Source organism: Diachasmimorpha longicaudata, chromosome 6 (assembly GCF_034640455.1).
Source record: "Diachasmimorpha longicaudata isolate KC_UGA_2023 chromosome 6, iyDiaLong2, whole genome shotgun sequence".
NCBI lineage: Eukaryota > Metazoa > Arthropoda > Insecta > Hymenoptera > Braconidae > Diachasmimorpha > Diachasmimorpha longicaudata.
This window is the reverse complement of record NC_087230.1, coordinates 443,942-458,600: the sequence shown is the minus strand read 5'-3', so window position 1 is coordinate 458,600 and position 14,659 is coordinate 443,942. Positions and strand designations below refer to the sequence as shown.

At 40.4% G+C, this 14,659-nt stretch overlaps 2 protein-coding genes across 4 annotated transcripts in view; both read left to right on the top strand.

Annotated features, from left to right (window-relative positions):
- The window catches only part of LOC135163508 (peptide transporter family 1-like), a 120,390-nt gene extending 117,027 nt beyond the window's left edge, over positions 1-3,363 (top strand). For 2 of the 3 annotated variants that reach the window (XM_064122979.1, XM_064122978.1), the window contains 3 exons: positions 1,189-1,608; positions 2,153-2,953; positions 3,023-3,363. In XM_064122979.1, coding sequence (XP_063979049.1) covers positions 1,189-1,608; positions 2,153-2,953; positions 3,023-3,223 — 1,422 coding nt within the window. In that variant the 3' untranslated portion in view covers positions 3,224-3,363. The remainder of the gene's footprint in view (positions 1-1,188; positions 1,609-2,152; positions 2,954-3,022) is intronic. The other variant, XM_064122980.1, reaches the window with a different exon arrangement.
- A 9,927-nt stretch (positions 3,364-13,290) lies between these two features.
- On the top strand, positions 13,291-14,657 carry LOC135163520 (uncharacterized). Its single transcript, XM_064122998.1, has 2 exons — positions 13,291-14,439; positions 14,514-14,657. Exons 1-2 carry the CDS (start codon positions 13,291-13,293, stop codon positions 14,655-14,657), a joined length of 1,293 nt encoding a protein of 430 aa, XP_063979068.1.
- The last annotated feature ends 2 nt before the right edge of the window (positions 14,658-14,659 follow it).

Here is a 14,659-nt window from a genome sequence, read left to right as displayed (position 1 = left end):
GAGGAAATTATCATATGGAATTCATCTCGTGAAAATGCTGCTAGTCTCATAGATAATAACAAAACCACAGTTTCCCAAGATGGCTCTAACATTCTTCATCTTGTGAATATTGGCAAGGATATTGGTAAAAATAAAGTACCTCCGTTACTGAGCATGAAGTATCTGTTGATAGTACGAGTAACGCCAATCCTGATGATAGCGGAGATTATTTTTCTGTTAATTACATAAAACCAACATTTCATTTGTTTTATGCAAATCCGTATATTTTGTTTTCACACATTACGGGCATCTAAAGTGCTGCAGTTCAATGAGGGAGAAGAGATAGCCAAAGTAGCTGTCGAAGGAGGCATCCCACCTGTAGAATACCATCGATTAGGTTCAACTAAAGTTGAGGTCTCCAAAGCCTGGGGTGCGCATTTCTGTTATTCTAATCTTGGCCATTTAGGGAAAGACGAAATGGGGATACGCCATTTTGATTAATTAGTGCTGTGCGGCGTGATCTCGGCTCCGGAGGAGAAGGCAAATGTTGGTAAAAGAAATTTATGGAAAACAAAGGGCGCAGGAATGGCTGGAAAAGAATGAGGCTGACATGAAAAAAATGAAGACGGAGATTAAGAGGAAACAGCACACATGAGATGCAAAACATTAAACAAGGGAATAAAGGAAAGAAACAAAAAACTTGAGAATGAAAGTGTAGAAGTTGGCTCACAAGACACCCGGAGAAAAAGGTAACGAAAGGCGTAAACTTCCCCAAAATCAGGCTAAAATGGAGGATTTGATTACGTTTTCTGCGGAATCCCGTGCATGTGAAGATCAATCATTGGATTTTCCCTGTATTTTTCGCATTTACAATAAATGAAAACACCATATATTCCACTAAACTGTGGAAAGATCGTTGATTCCCCTAAATCGCCCATTAATTCGTCTACCACTATTTATTGTATGGTCCAGTCGTCTATAAATTAGGGTTTCTCGTAAAATGCCACTATTTATTATTGGACTCATTTACGGTTATCTGAAGTATTGTTGAAGGCTTTGAATCCATCACATTTGTATGTAGATGATTTTTTGGTTTTAGAGTATGCAATGAAACAGAGATTTCCGCTAACCGTCCAGAAACTGACCTAGTCAGCCTATACAAAATTTTTAATGCAATTAATGAGACTGTTTTCTTCTTCTTTTTATAAGCGGGCAATATATAAAAAAGCCAAAACTAAGAAAGTGGTTGAGCGCGAGCACTGGCTAGATTATGCTGATGATAAATACGATTCCACATTGATTTCTGATATAAAATCAGCTCTGCAAATTATGACACTCTTCATTCCCCTCCCCTTCTTCTGGGCACTATTCGATCAGCAAGGGTCGAGATGGACATTCCAAGCTACAAGAATGGACGGTCAAATTGGAAACTTTCTTTTGAAACCTGATCAAATGCAAGTGGTTAATCCACTTTTCATCGTCATCTTCATCCCAATATTTGAAACATGTGTTTACCCTCTAATGGCAAAGATGAGAAGCATTGATACACCATTGAAAAAACTAACCACTGGCGGAATTTTAGCTGCAGTTGCTTTCATCCTGTCAGCCATTGTGGAATTAAAATTGGAGGTAGACATTTTTCGTCCAATAATATAATGGCATGAATTTTCCACTTGCTGATAATTCGACTACCATGTTTCAATTATGATATCTGAGCTCTCTAATTTTAACCAGTATCGTTTGAAGTGACCAGTGTTGATTACAGCATCTCATTTGATTTGTGGGATTATTGTCTTTGTGGAAAGTAATGGAAATTCGTAAATTTCCATTTTTTTCTCGTTCCTTTTCAGCAGACTTTATAACCAACTCAATTCAATCATTGAATCTATACATTAATGATTAATCATCAAGAAAATATTAAATTTATTTTCCTATTAACGAGTATGAGGGCTCCATATTCTAGTATTCATATTTCATGCGATATTTTTTCGGGCTTTCCTTTTCAATATTTCGGAAATTTTATATATATATATATATCTACGGTTAGTGTATATGAACAGATACACTAACGAATTGTTCACATTTTTGACGGTTTATACGGTTTAAAGGTTCATTTCCCAAGAATTTCATGGGTCCTGTGTGTTGTTACATTATTTGTTGTTGTTATTTTCAGACAACTTATCCAGTTCTCCCGACGGATGGAACGGCCCAATTACGGATTTTGAATCCAAGAGACTGTACATTACCAATTTTAATAAATAATCAAACAATGATTGTGAAACCTTTCGGTATTTGGGAAGATATTGGAATAAGGCTAAAAGGGCATGAATCAATAACATACAGTGCTGATTTCTCGCAATGTAACGAGCTTCAAAATGCATCATTGCGAAATGGAATCATTACAGTAGTGGAAGGCCAAGCTATTTCATATGTTTTGGAGCCGGTCGGCTCGTATGCTTACAAAGATTATAACAACAAAAGCACAAATGGAAATCCTGCAATTCGTCTACTAACTTATAACACTTTGAAGCCAAATGCAGTGACAAGAGTAAAGCTATCGAAAGTTGATTATGATTTCACAACCACTACAACGAGGAATCTAGCACAGATCACTCCATTAGCCGACTTCAGTCCGGGGGAATATGATGTTAAAGTAAATGATGTAAATGTAGGCTCTATAGAGATCAAACTCGGTGGTGTTTATACGCTGCAGATATATGTTACCGCCAATGCCACAAAAATGGGTCTCACTACCATTACTCCACCCAATTCCGTTCACATTTTATGGCTTATTCCGCAGTATATCGTTATTACAATGGGTGAAGTTATGTTCTCAGTTACTGGGCTCGAATTTGCATTTACACAAGCTCCAGTGACTATGAAATCACTACTTCAAGCTGCGTGGCTGATGACCGTCGCATTTGGTAACCTGATTGTTGTCATCATTGCGGAAGCGAAAATATTTGACCGGCAGGTGAGCGAAAAAATTTTCTATTTTCACTCATAATGAGAGGCCAAACTGACACATTGTTTCATCCTATAGGCATTGGAATTCTTCCTCTTTGCTGCTTTGATGCTGGTGGATATATCTATATTCGCAGTTATGGCAAAGTTTTACAAATATAAAACTTATAATGATCATCAACAGACAGATCACCCCACTAATGAAAACATACCGTTGGGAAGGAAAAACGGCCACCTAAATGAATCCTTCTCAGCCAGCGAAGAAAATGTGATATTATGAGATTTTTTCATGAAATTTCTGATTCATTGATCGACAACTCAGATTCGGACATATGCAATTTGTTGTTTTGCATAAAGAGATCCAAAATTTGCAAATGTTGATAAATTCATGTTATTAACTAAAGAGTAATTTGGTATTTATGCGTTTTGTAATTGAATCATATACTACATACCTGTGTCCTCTCGTGAATCTAAAGAAATAGGAGACGAACGCTATCAAAACTAGACAGACACAGACATTATAGAAGGATAGTAGACATTTTTCAACTGCGATCTTCATATTGTTTTATATCAGCGTAGAACCAAATCAGAGCTTTGTTGAAGTTTTTCAAGGATAATATCTCACCCTGCTAGCGAAGAAAGCGATTACCTTTGGAAATATCAGCTTCAGACCTCACATCATCATTTCAATATACAGGGTGTCCCAGAATTGAACGTCCAGACTTTAAACTTAAGTTGGGGGTGAAATTCTGGATCGAAAAGTCCTGAGCGACTTTTTGATCAGACGCACCCTCTTCAACTTCAACAAAAAATGAAAATCTCATACAGGGCCAGTGGGGCTTTAGAAAATTAAATCGCCGGGTTTTTTTTTCCAGCGCTGTAATTTTCAACGCTGTTTTTTTCTCCTTTTCGATTAGATTAAGAGATGTAATGGGCCTCAATCGATGGGGAATTTATTCCTCCATCGAATGCCCTTGGTTTCATCCCTTGGCATTAATTAGGGGAGGAGTAAATAATTTTAATGTAGCGGGCGGGTGTTCATTTTTTTCATTCCCCCCCCCCCTTCCTCTTACCCGCCGCCACCAGTCATCTCTTTCTGCCGCCGCAGGGGAGTAGTACGGTATGGTGGGGACACCACCACACTCGCATGTTTTCCTAACCGTCGTGCGAGCGGTTATCCCACGCCCCTGATTCGTCCAACTTCAACCTTGAATAAGTTGAAGAGGGTGCGTCTGATCAAAAAGTCGCTCAGGACTTTTCGATCCAGAATTTCACCCCCAACTTAAGTTTAAAGTCTGGACGTTCAATTCTGGGACACCCTGTATAATATATAGATTTCCATTACACTGATAAATTAAAATTTTAATGAACGATTTCTTATGGTATTCCCAAGGTCCTTGTCTATCCCCCGCTAGCTCGCAATAGTTTCCAACATTTACAATAACGGATCAACTCTTGGACAATGTCTAGAATCACAATCATTCTAGTGGCTATCGATGAAGACGATATGAGAAATTCTTAGTCGGTGAATTTCTTTTCTAAACCATGTAAGTTTTCCTACTCAGGTGACAGTTGAACACGGAACACTTCTAGCGCCCTGAGGTTCGTTAAGAACGTTGAACGTTGCTCACGTTCGTTATGTTACTCGGGCAGAGTGTATGTGTGTGTGTTTTTTTAAAACGTTGGAAATGCCTCTACGCGCCGTGGAAAGCAGTGAGTTAGAGATATGCTTCCTGTGTGTGGGACTCGCCTTGATGTTAGATGCCAATCTGTCAAAAATTTTGACTGACAATACCCACTAAAACCCGTCTTCTATAAGTCTCTTCGCCTTTATTATGCGTCTGCGGTACGGCCGTTGGGCATAACTTCGCAGGAGCGGCCTAAGCCTTACCGGGTTTTCAACCACAGTGACGTTATTCTTTGCTCTTCAGGGGGAGTTTAGCGTGATCTCTGCTCTGCACTGTAGCCCAGCACTCGCCTGATTCCAGCATATGTTGCACTAGGTTGTCTGATGTTGGCGACTCTCCAAATGCTTCTTCGAGTTCCCCTCTCTCCGTGCTCAAACGCGGTCAGTAGAAGAGGGCATGCTCTGCATCCTCAGGCACAGCGCATGCATACGGACAATTCGGAGACACATCATGTCTGAAACGGTGTAAGTAAATCTTGCAGCAACCATGTCCGAAGAGCATCTAAGTCAGGTAGTAGTTGATTTCCCCATGTTAGCGGTTCACCCATCTATCAACCTGGGAAATGAGTCGATGTGTCTATCTTCCATTCGCCGATATCTCCCAGTTGTTCTGCCGCTCTAGTAGCCTTTCAAGTCGTGCCCCTTTACGTTGTTCCTGCTGGTGTTCAGGTAATGTGCTCCTTTTCGCGAAGAGTAATCTCCTTTCTCCAGCCAGAATCTGAATGGGTATCATTCCAGCAATGACACAAGCAACATCTTGCGAACCTGTGCGAAAAGTGCTGGATATCCTCAGAGCACTCAGTCGGTAGATTGGAGCTACTTTGCGGCTGCACTCCTGGATTTTTAGTGCATCTTCCCAAATAGGGATGTTGATAAGAGCTATCAAAAACAGCCTGGTTACTGACCGTGGATTCTACAATCACCTATATATTGTAATTAGTAAATCGTAATCTCGCCACCGTGAGTGTCAATGTTACTGGTCGATTATGATGGCGAACGAGTGAACACGTATAAATTCAGTGGTCGAAGTATATTTATATTTATTGTTGCAATCCGTAATATACGTATTATTTATTAACGTGATTGTTGTTGCTCAATTTATTCCCTGCATATCCAACCGGTTATGGGCCCAGGGTAAATGGTTTCATTAGAATGTTTGTTCTTGGATGAAGAATCAAACGGTTGGATTATGTTGTTGTTAAATAAGCACAAGTCGTATTTATTATATCATAATTTATTTATAAGAAAAACACAAAAAGAACACTTTCACAAGTTTATCAATTTACAATGATGGTTAACTTAAAAGCGAGGAATTTGAATTCAATAACCGGACTATTTACATTACTTCGATTAAGACTGAAATAGTGACCGATTCGTTCCGTTGTTGTAACGTTGCAATAAATACTAAAAGTGTTTAATAAATTTGGGGATTCTCCATTTCGACTAATAAACTAAAAAATTCAGAATTAGCGATAATGGGGTTTATTATCGCTGCACCTGGACATTATTACAGTATTTGCATAATATTGAGAAAAATTAATAATAAAGAATAAAGTTACAGAAAAAATATTCCGCGACGAAAAAAGAAAATAGAACGTTTTAAAGTGTGAGCAGCATCGTGTGTTCTTAGCGTCATGGGAAAACCATTGACGATAGCTGTATTTTGGCATGACGGGAAGACCGTTGCGGCCAGCGTGTCTTGTCCTGAAATTTTGTGAAAATACCGAAGAGGGAAATCATTTTCATTAAGATGACGAACACTTCGACCAAATTTGATAAATTAACAAAGGACAATTATGATACTTGGGAGATGCAAATGAAGGCAACGTTAATCAAATGTGAATTATGGACATATGTAAATGGATCCAGGGCTCGACCTGCAGAGACAGATTCAACATTCGCCGCGTGGATCACAGCAGATGAAAAAGCGTTTTCTGAAATAATTCTGAGTATTGATAAGGACGTATTGAAACATGTGAAAAAGTGTGTAATGGCAAGAGAGGCATGGTTAAAACTCAAGGACGAGTTTCAGTCGAGCAGACCGGCTCGGAAGGGATTCTTGTTAACGCAGTTAGTTTCTCAAAAAATGAGGGAAGATGAAGATTTAGGAAAGCATCTAGATGATTTTATGGATATTGTCGATAAATTAGGTGAAATTGGGATGCAAGTGGACAATGATTTAGTGACATTTTTGATGTTGTGGAGTTTGCCAATGTCATTTGATTTTTTTCGTCGAGCGATGACGACGAGAGATGAAATACCCTCTCCAGAAGTGGTAAAAATGAAAATTCAAGAGGATTACGAACCGAGGAAATATATTGCGGTAGAAGAGGAAACACAGGATGTATTGTTTGCCAGAGGAGCGAGAAGTTCACAGAGAAATTCGACCTATAGAATTTTTCAAGGTCATAAGAGAGGAGGAATTCGACAAAATTTTGGACGTTCTCAGTTGCAGAATCAAGTATCAGGTGTATGGAATCCAGTAAATAGTTGTTTTAAATGTGGAAAGCCTGGCCACATAGCTCGTTTTTGTTTTTCTAGGTTTCCACAGTCACAGTCGGCCCAACAGCCACATCATTCAGCAAGGAGAATTGAAGAAGAGGAGCACAGAGGGAACAGTCACTCAGAGACGGGTAATCATGCGGATTTTGTTGATGAAATTGCTTTCCACGTCGAGCGCGACGGCGTGAGAAATCGTTGGTGTTTAGATAGCGGTTGTACGTCCCACATGGTATCTCCCAAAAATGTTTTTGATTCCTAATAAAAGATAAACAAATATTTGAATTTAGCCAATAATGACACGACGGCTATTAATGGAGTAGGAGAAGTTAGAATGGTCGTAAACAATGAGAGAGACGACCAGAAAATAAAATTAAATAATGTATACCATATCAAGGATTTGAGAACGTATTAAATGTCGGTTTCGAGAATTACTGACAAAGATTGTGAAGTCATTTTTCGTAAACAAGGAGCTCAGGTTAGAGATAAAAATGGAAGGTCCCTTGTTATAGCAGAGAGAAAGGGAAATTTATATTTTGTTAAAGAGGGAGTAGAGACTGTTGGTTCGGCCGATGTGACTGGGAAATGGGAACCTGCGGAATCTTTAAAATTATGGCATTGTCGACTTGGGCATTTGAATTTTGGAGATATCAAAAGAATACGCAGAGAAAATATCGTTCACGGATTGAAATTGATCGTTAGAGAGGAAATAAAAGACTGTGAGTTGTGCGCTCGTGAAAAATTAACTCGAGTACCGTTCATACCGACAGAGAATTACCGCACAAGAGATGTATTAGAAATTGTGCATACAGATGTTTGCGGTCCAATGAGATGTTCAACTATTTCGGGGTCAAAATATTTTGTGGTTTATATAGATGATAAATCGAGATGGGTTATGGTAGATTTTTTAAAGGAAAAGTCGCAGGTCTTCGAAAGTTTCAAAAAATATAAGGCAAAGGTAGAGACTCAAACTGGCAAGAAAATCAAATTTTTGCAGTCGGATAATGGAAGAGAGTTTTGTAACAGAACCTTTGATAAGTATCCGAATGAACATGGAATTCAACGACGATTGACAATACCACGTACACCGGAACAAAATGGTACTGCTGAAAGGATGAATCGTACACTTGTTGAGATGGCACGGTATTTATTGCGCCAGGGGAGGATGTCGCCGATGTTTTGGGCTGAAGCTATTAATACCGCAGCTTACATTAGAAATCGCTGTGTGAGTAGATCATTGAAAGGTGAAACTCCTCATGGGATCTGGAAGAAGAAGAAGCCTACTGTCATGCATTTCAAGGTTTTTGGATGCAGAGCTTTTGTGCTAGACAAGTCACAGAAAGGAAAATTTGATTCGCAAGCAGAGGAATGTGTATTTGTCGGATATTCAACGGAATCCGAGGCATATCGTTTATGGAATTCAAAAAATGGAAAGTTGATTGTCAGTCGTGATGTCAAATTCATGAATTCTTTTTATTTTTCAGAAGATTTCAAAGATTTTGCTGTAAATTATGAAGGTGATCTCGATGATTTATCCAGTGATAGATCGACGATTGAGGTAACGACTGATGTGAAACAAGGAAATAGTCCAAAACATAGTATGATGAATTTTCGACGGAGAGCCCCGAGCGTTCCACTTCGTCGCAAACCTGGAAGACCGAAAATCCTTCGGACTGGATCAGTGGGAAGGCCAAGGAAAATGTTTTCTGACTACGATAATGAACAAGAAGAAGAGACTAAAGATATCGAGATTTTGGATAACATAACTGATAATGCTTTCGATAATCATTCGGCAGCGCCGTTGGCGGAAGCAGAAATTGACGAATTTGTTCATTATTCTGTTTTAGCGGAACCTGCCACCTGGGATGAGGCGATGAAATCGGAGGAAGCAGTTTCGTGGCAAGAAGCTTTGGAAGACGAATTGTTGTCACTATTTTTTAACGAAACTTGGGAGCTAGTGGATCGTCCTGCCGATCGTAAGATCATGAAGAATCGACTGGTTTTTCGCATCATGCAGACCGGGGAGAAAGAAAGGAAGAAGATTCGTTTGGTGGCCAAAGGATGTTCGCACTTTCACGGCATCGACTTTACAGAGATGTATTCTCCAGTGGTGAGGACCACTACTATTCGTCTCGTGGCAGCTTTAGCGGCTGAGAGAGGTTTGGAAATTCATCAAATTGATGTGGTCACGGGATATTTGAATGGTCGTCTTGAAGAAACGATTCATATGGGCACTCCCGTACAGCTAGGGGAGGTGCTTGATAAGATTGTTACTGGTAAGCCAGTCGGTCTCAACGCCAAGGTGATTACAGATCAAAGAATAATTACTGTTGCTAAAGGATGGCAGCAGGCTCTGAAAGAAAAGAAAGATTGTGTTTGCCTACTGAAACGTGCACTCTACGGATTGAAGCAATCAGGACTTCAATGGGATCGGCGCTTGAGAGATGTATTATTGAAGATGGGATTGAGCTCATCATCTTGCGCCCTATGTCTTTTCTACATTAATAACGAAAAGGGTATGTTGCTAGTAACTATCTATGTCGACGATATTCTTGTCGCTTCCGGCAGTTTGTGGTGGATTCAGCATGTCAAGGTTACACTTTCTCGGTGTTTTCAGATGAAAGGTCTAGGAAAAGTCAGTAAGTACTTGGGCATAAATTTTCATCAAGATGAAAATGACCATAGTATTTGCTTATCTCAGAGTGATCATGTGGATAAGCTACTAGAAAAATTTGGCATGGTTGACTGCAGACCAGTCAATACACCAATTTACAACGGTTGCACATTAACACGCCCAGAGATACAGGATGAGCAGTTGAGGATGGAGTTACCGAATCAAAGTTTGATCGGAGGTCTGCTATACCTGGCTATTTCAACGCGACCAGATATAGCTTTCGCGGTGAGTTTTTTAAGCCCATTTAACTCATATTATGAGCAAACTCACTGGAAAGCTGCTAAGCGAGTCTTAAAATATCTCAAGGGGACCAGAAATTATCGTCTCCATTACGTTAAAAATGAGCAGGAGCTTCATGGCTGTGTCGATACGGACTGGGCAGCAAACCGTTTAGATCGTCGATCGTTTTCGGGGTACGCATTTATTTATTCTTCAAGTACGATTAGTAGGGAAACCCGAAAACAATGCACCGTTGCATTATCTACGACGGATGCTGAACTGATGGCAATCACAGAATCAACACGTGAGGCACTATTTCCGAAACTATTCCCGACTATTCCGAGACTATTTCCGATGTGAGGTCTATTTACGAAAATGATTGTCATCGATTGGTCTACCATGCGACAGAATGAAGATTTAGAATGATTCCCAACGTGCTCAGAGTCGGATTAATAGCTCGACGACAGATTCTAGATCAAAACATATGGACGTTTGTCATGCTTTCGTCCGTGAGAATATCGACGAGGGATTAATATTGCTGGATTATACGTCTAGGGATCAGATGCCTGCTGATGTCACCAACGTTGTTTGTCATTATTGGGAATTGAAATGTTATAATTGCATATATCAGTATGTTTCAGGCGTTTGTAACTCACCAGTCTGTTTTAAAGGGGAGGTGTTGATAAGAGCTATCAAAGACAGCCTGGTTACTGACCGTGGATTCTACTATCACCTATATATTGTAATTAGTAAATCGTAAGCGCGCCACCGTGAGTGTCAATGTTACTGGTCGATTATAATGGCGAACGAGTGAACAGGTAGAAATTCAGTGTTCGAAGTATATTTATATTTATTGTTGCAATCCGTAATATACGTATTATTTATTAACGTGATTGTTGTTGCTCAATTTGTTCCCTGCATATCCAACAATGGCGTAGGTCAGAACAAAGGTGACCACTGAATCCAGTAATTTCCTCGTGCTCAGTCGCGGGCCACCAATTGTCGGCCTAAGCTGCACCAGTGCCGATGCCACCTTTGCTGCCTTCTCCGTAGTGTATTCCACCTAGAGTTTAGGGTTTAATCTTGCATCGACTATCACTCCCAGGTACTTTATGCACGGTTGTGAGGTGATGATGGCCCTTTCGGCTGCCGATCAGCATAGCTGCGATCTTGTGTTCGGCCAATTGCAGGCCAGCTGAACCCATCCAGTTATGTATAAAGGAGTAGGATCAAGGAGGTCTCGAAAGCATTTTGAGCTTCCTCCAGTAACTTCTTCACGATAACCACCAGCGCATCGTCGGCAAAGGCAGTCAGCTCTACTGCTTGTAGCAGTTGTAGCCATAGCACTTCGGCATACATGATGTTCCACAGACGTGGTCCAAGTACCGAGTCTTGAGGAACGCTTTCTGTGACTCGGTATTCCTCGGATCCGACTTCTGTGTCGTAGATGAGGTATTTTTAATCGAGGTAGCTCGTGATCATGCTCTTCAGGTATGCTGACACCTTCAATCTGTCCAAGGCTAGGCAGATGTTATCCCCGTTGGCTGAGTTGACGGCATTCATTATGACCAGGGTGACTACGAGGTAATTTTGCTTGGAGCTTCTTTTGTATCTCTTCCCTGCAATAGCTCCTCTTATAGTGTTGACCATTCTATCGATCGCGTTTAGGGTTGATCTGGATTTTCTGAAGCCGGATTGATTGTCTGCAAGCGAACTTCCAATAGCGGCTTCAATCCGATTGTGGATGATACGCTCCAATATGTTTTTTGCTGTAAATATGACAAGGGGTCGTCTGAGGGTTTGTTGTTCTTCTTATTTCTTACCCTGCTGCCGGCCTGGAGCAACTCTCCACCCGTCACAGGGGGGAGAGGCTCATCCTCCTCGCAAATGGTTCGCTACGTGATCCCTGGTTCTGGTGGAAATAATGTTTTCACTATTCTTCTCAGTTGATTGGGGTACGTTGGCTTCTGTCACGACTAACTCTTCAATCGGGTCATGACGACACGATAAGGTCTGCTCCGCGGATTGTCGTCGACTTCCTCCTGCAGTTCCTTCCAGGATTTTCCCTAGCTCCGTTTAATGGCCTTGTTTTTACTCAAGTTTGTTCAAATTAATTGTTGTTCAGTTCCACTGTCGCCCAGTGGAAATGACATAACCTCTTTTCATGAGGGATGTTGCGACGGAAATCGGAACATCCCTCTTTTTCTTTAACTAAGCGGGGATTTGGTCCTCTCCGATTTGGCCGGGTACACCCGATTGTCTTCGGCGCGTGCGCGGCGAGTATTTGGAATTCAAATGATTCGTTGCGCATGCGCTTTGGGGTTTCGGGTGTCTTCGGTTTTTGGAGATGGGTTAGATCTCCGTCCGGAAGGAAGCACTCGCTCTCTCTTCAAGTGAAAGTGCTCGGTGAAAGTCACGTTTATTTTGTCGGGTTCCTTCTTCATACACAATCATCATCAAACAATAAAATCGCAATCGATAAATAATAACAAAAAATATACAAAAATAATCGTAGATAATACGGTCGTCCTCGCGTTATAATCTATATTTTTATATAAATATAACCATATTCATTAGAATAATAACATTTTCATAACCTCCTGGGTAATCCCCTGGATAACGCCACGTGAAACGAAAATTCACGTATCAATAGTGATATCGCTACCGTTAGTTTTCAAATTAAAAAATATTTGATCTAACAAATTAACCGTAATTAATTTTAAGAACAATTTAAAATTAATCCTGTGTGTGAATCAGTTGTGTGGGCTGCAGCCAAATTAGTATATTAATAAGTGTATTGATGACTTTCGGTTGATTTCTAAGTATAAAATATATCTTGGGTTTTTTATGCCAAAAGGCTTTTTCCCAAAACAAAAATTGTGTGTATTTATTATAATTAATCATTTCCACATCAAACATTTAATTAACAAAAATTTAATGCAACTGCCATACCATCTAGGGTATGACAGTTTAAATTCCAATTCTTTTCATGGTGCCTCCTGTGAGGTGTGAACTCACAAATCTTTAACTAACAACCAACCGAAAGTGGTCAATACAAAACAAGTGCAAGTGACATCTCGTTGCGGAACATCACTCCTAACCTGCGGGATCAACAGCCTGGCGGATCGTCATCATCGAGGAGCTTTAAAGATAAGTCTTACATTCTTTTGAAGAAAAAATATTTGATATCATAAAAGGTTGATTTTTACTATTATTTTTATTATTATTACCGTTATTAAATTGAATTTTTTCTAAACAAGTAATCAAAATGCTCACCGCGGAACAAATGCAGCGAGTAGAAATCCTGCAACAAAAAATAAGCTCCTTCAGAGCACAATTAGAAAAATTAGAACGTTATTTAGAAAACATTCAAATCGAACCCATCAACGCTAAGTTGAGGCTCGACAGTTTAACCTCGTTGTATAACGGAATATTAAAATACAATGAGGAATTAGAGTTGTTACAGCCGGACAACCCTCAGCTAAACGCGTTTCTCGGATTTGAGGCGCGATATTTCGAAATTGCCACCGCGATAATTAAATTACAAGGTCGAGATCAGATCGCGCTTAATAGCACTCTAAACTCGAGCAACGTGCTCATAACAGAACGCCAAGAGTTGCCCAGGCTTCCCAAAATCCGTATTCCGGTTTTTGACGGAAAGAGGGAAAATTGGGCGTCGTATAAAAATAAATTCCTCGCGTTAGTACATTCGCGGTCCGATATTTCAGACGCGGTAAAGTGCAGTCAACTTTTTGACTCACTCGTAGGCCAAGCGTTGGCCAAAGTCAGTCAGTTTGACCCTAGCGAACAAGACTATGCCATCGCGTGGCAGACGTTACTAGATTTTTATGATCACAAACGGATCGTAGCCGTGGAACATTTGAACGCGATTTTGGATCTCCCGAAGGTTACGAGGTTGTCCGCGGATGATTTATCAAATTTGTTAGATATGACTCGCCAACACTTCCATATTTTAGAAGGTATGGGCGTCCAATCCAGCCAAGATTTTATCGTTAGGGTCCTCGAGCGTTGCCTTCCTCCGGTAGCACGCAGTAAATGGCAGGACCAGCTAGGGATGGATGAGCTCCCAAAGCTGGACGATTTGTTCAAATTTATTCAGTCGACCATTTTTAAGCAACAAGCTTTTGATTCTTCCAGTCATGTCAAGATTGACACTCATCAAGTCAATCAGAAAAGAAAATCAGGAGAACCTCGCTATCAACCAGCGAAGAGATCAGCGAAGGGCGATGTACATGACGTTGATTCGGATGTCGGGGAAGTCACTTTCGTGACTTCCCCGACATCCGAATCAACGTCGTCAAAAAATCCGATCGTCTGTCTAATGTGTCGCGAGGCTCATAGACTTTTCAAGTGTCATAAATTCATCGCGTTATCGGTTAAAGAACGCGGTAATATTGTAAAAAACCTTCAAATCTGTCGGAATTGTTTATGGAAACATCCTCTCCCATGTAAAAGTACACAAAATTGTAGAGTGTGTCATCAAAAGCATCACACGTTGCTTCACGCGGATCAATCTCAGCGGCCATTATCCGGCCCTTCATCGTCAGAATCTTCCGGTGCACATCCTCTATGACGGATATCAAGGACTCGCGCCATACTCACGTCTCCGATTGAAT

What these genes read in the sequence shown, in the direction of transcription:
- LOC135163520 (XM_064122998.1), top strand. Translation starts at nt 13,291, where the DNA reads ATGCTCACCGCGGAACAAATGCAGCGAGTAGAAATCCTGCAACAAAAA. An exon ending in TTAAAGAACGCGGTAATATT is followed by an intron (nt 14,440 to 14,513) that starts GTAAAAAACCTT and finishes ACAAAATTGTAG; the next exon opens with AGTGTGTCATCAAAAGCATC.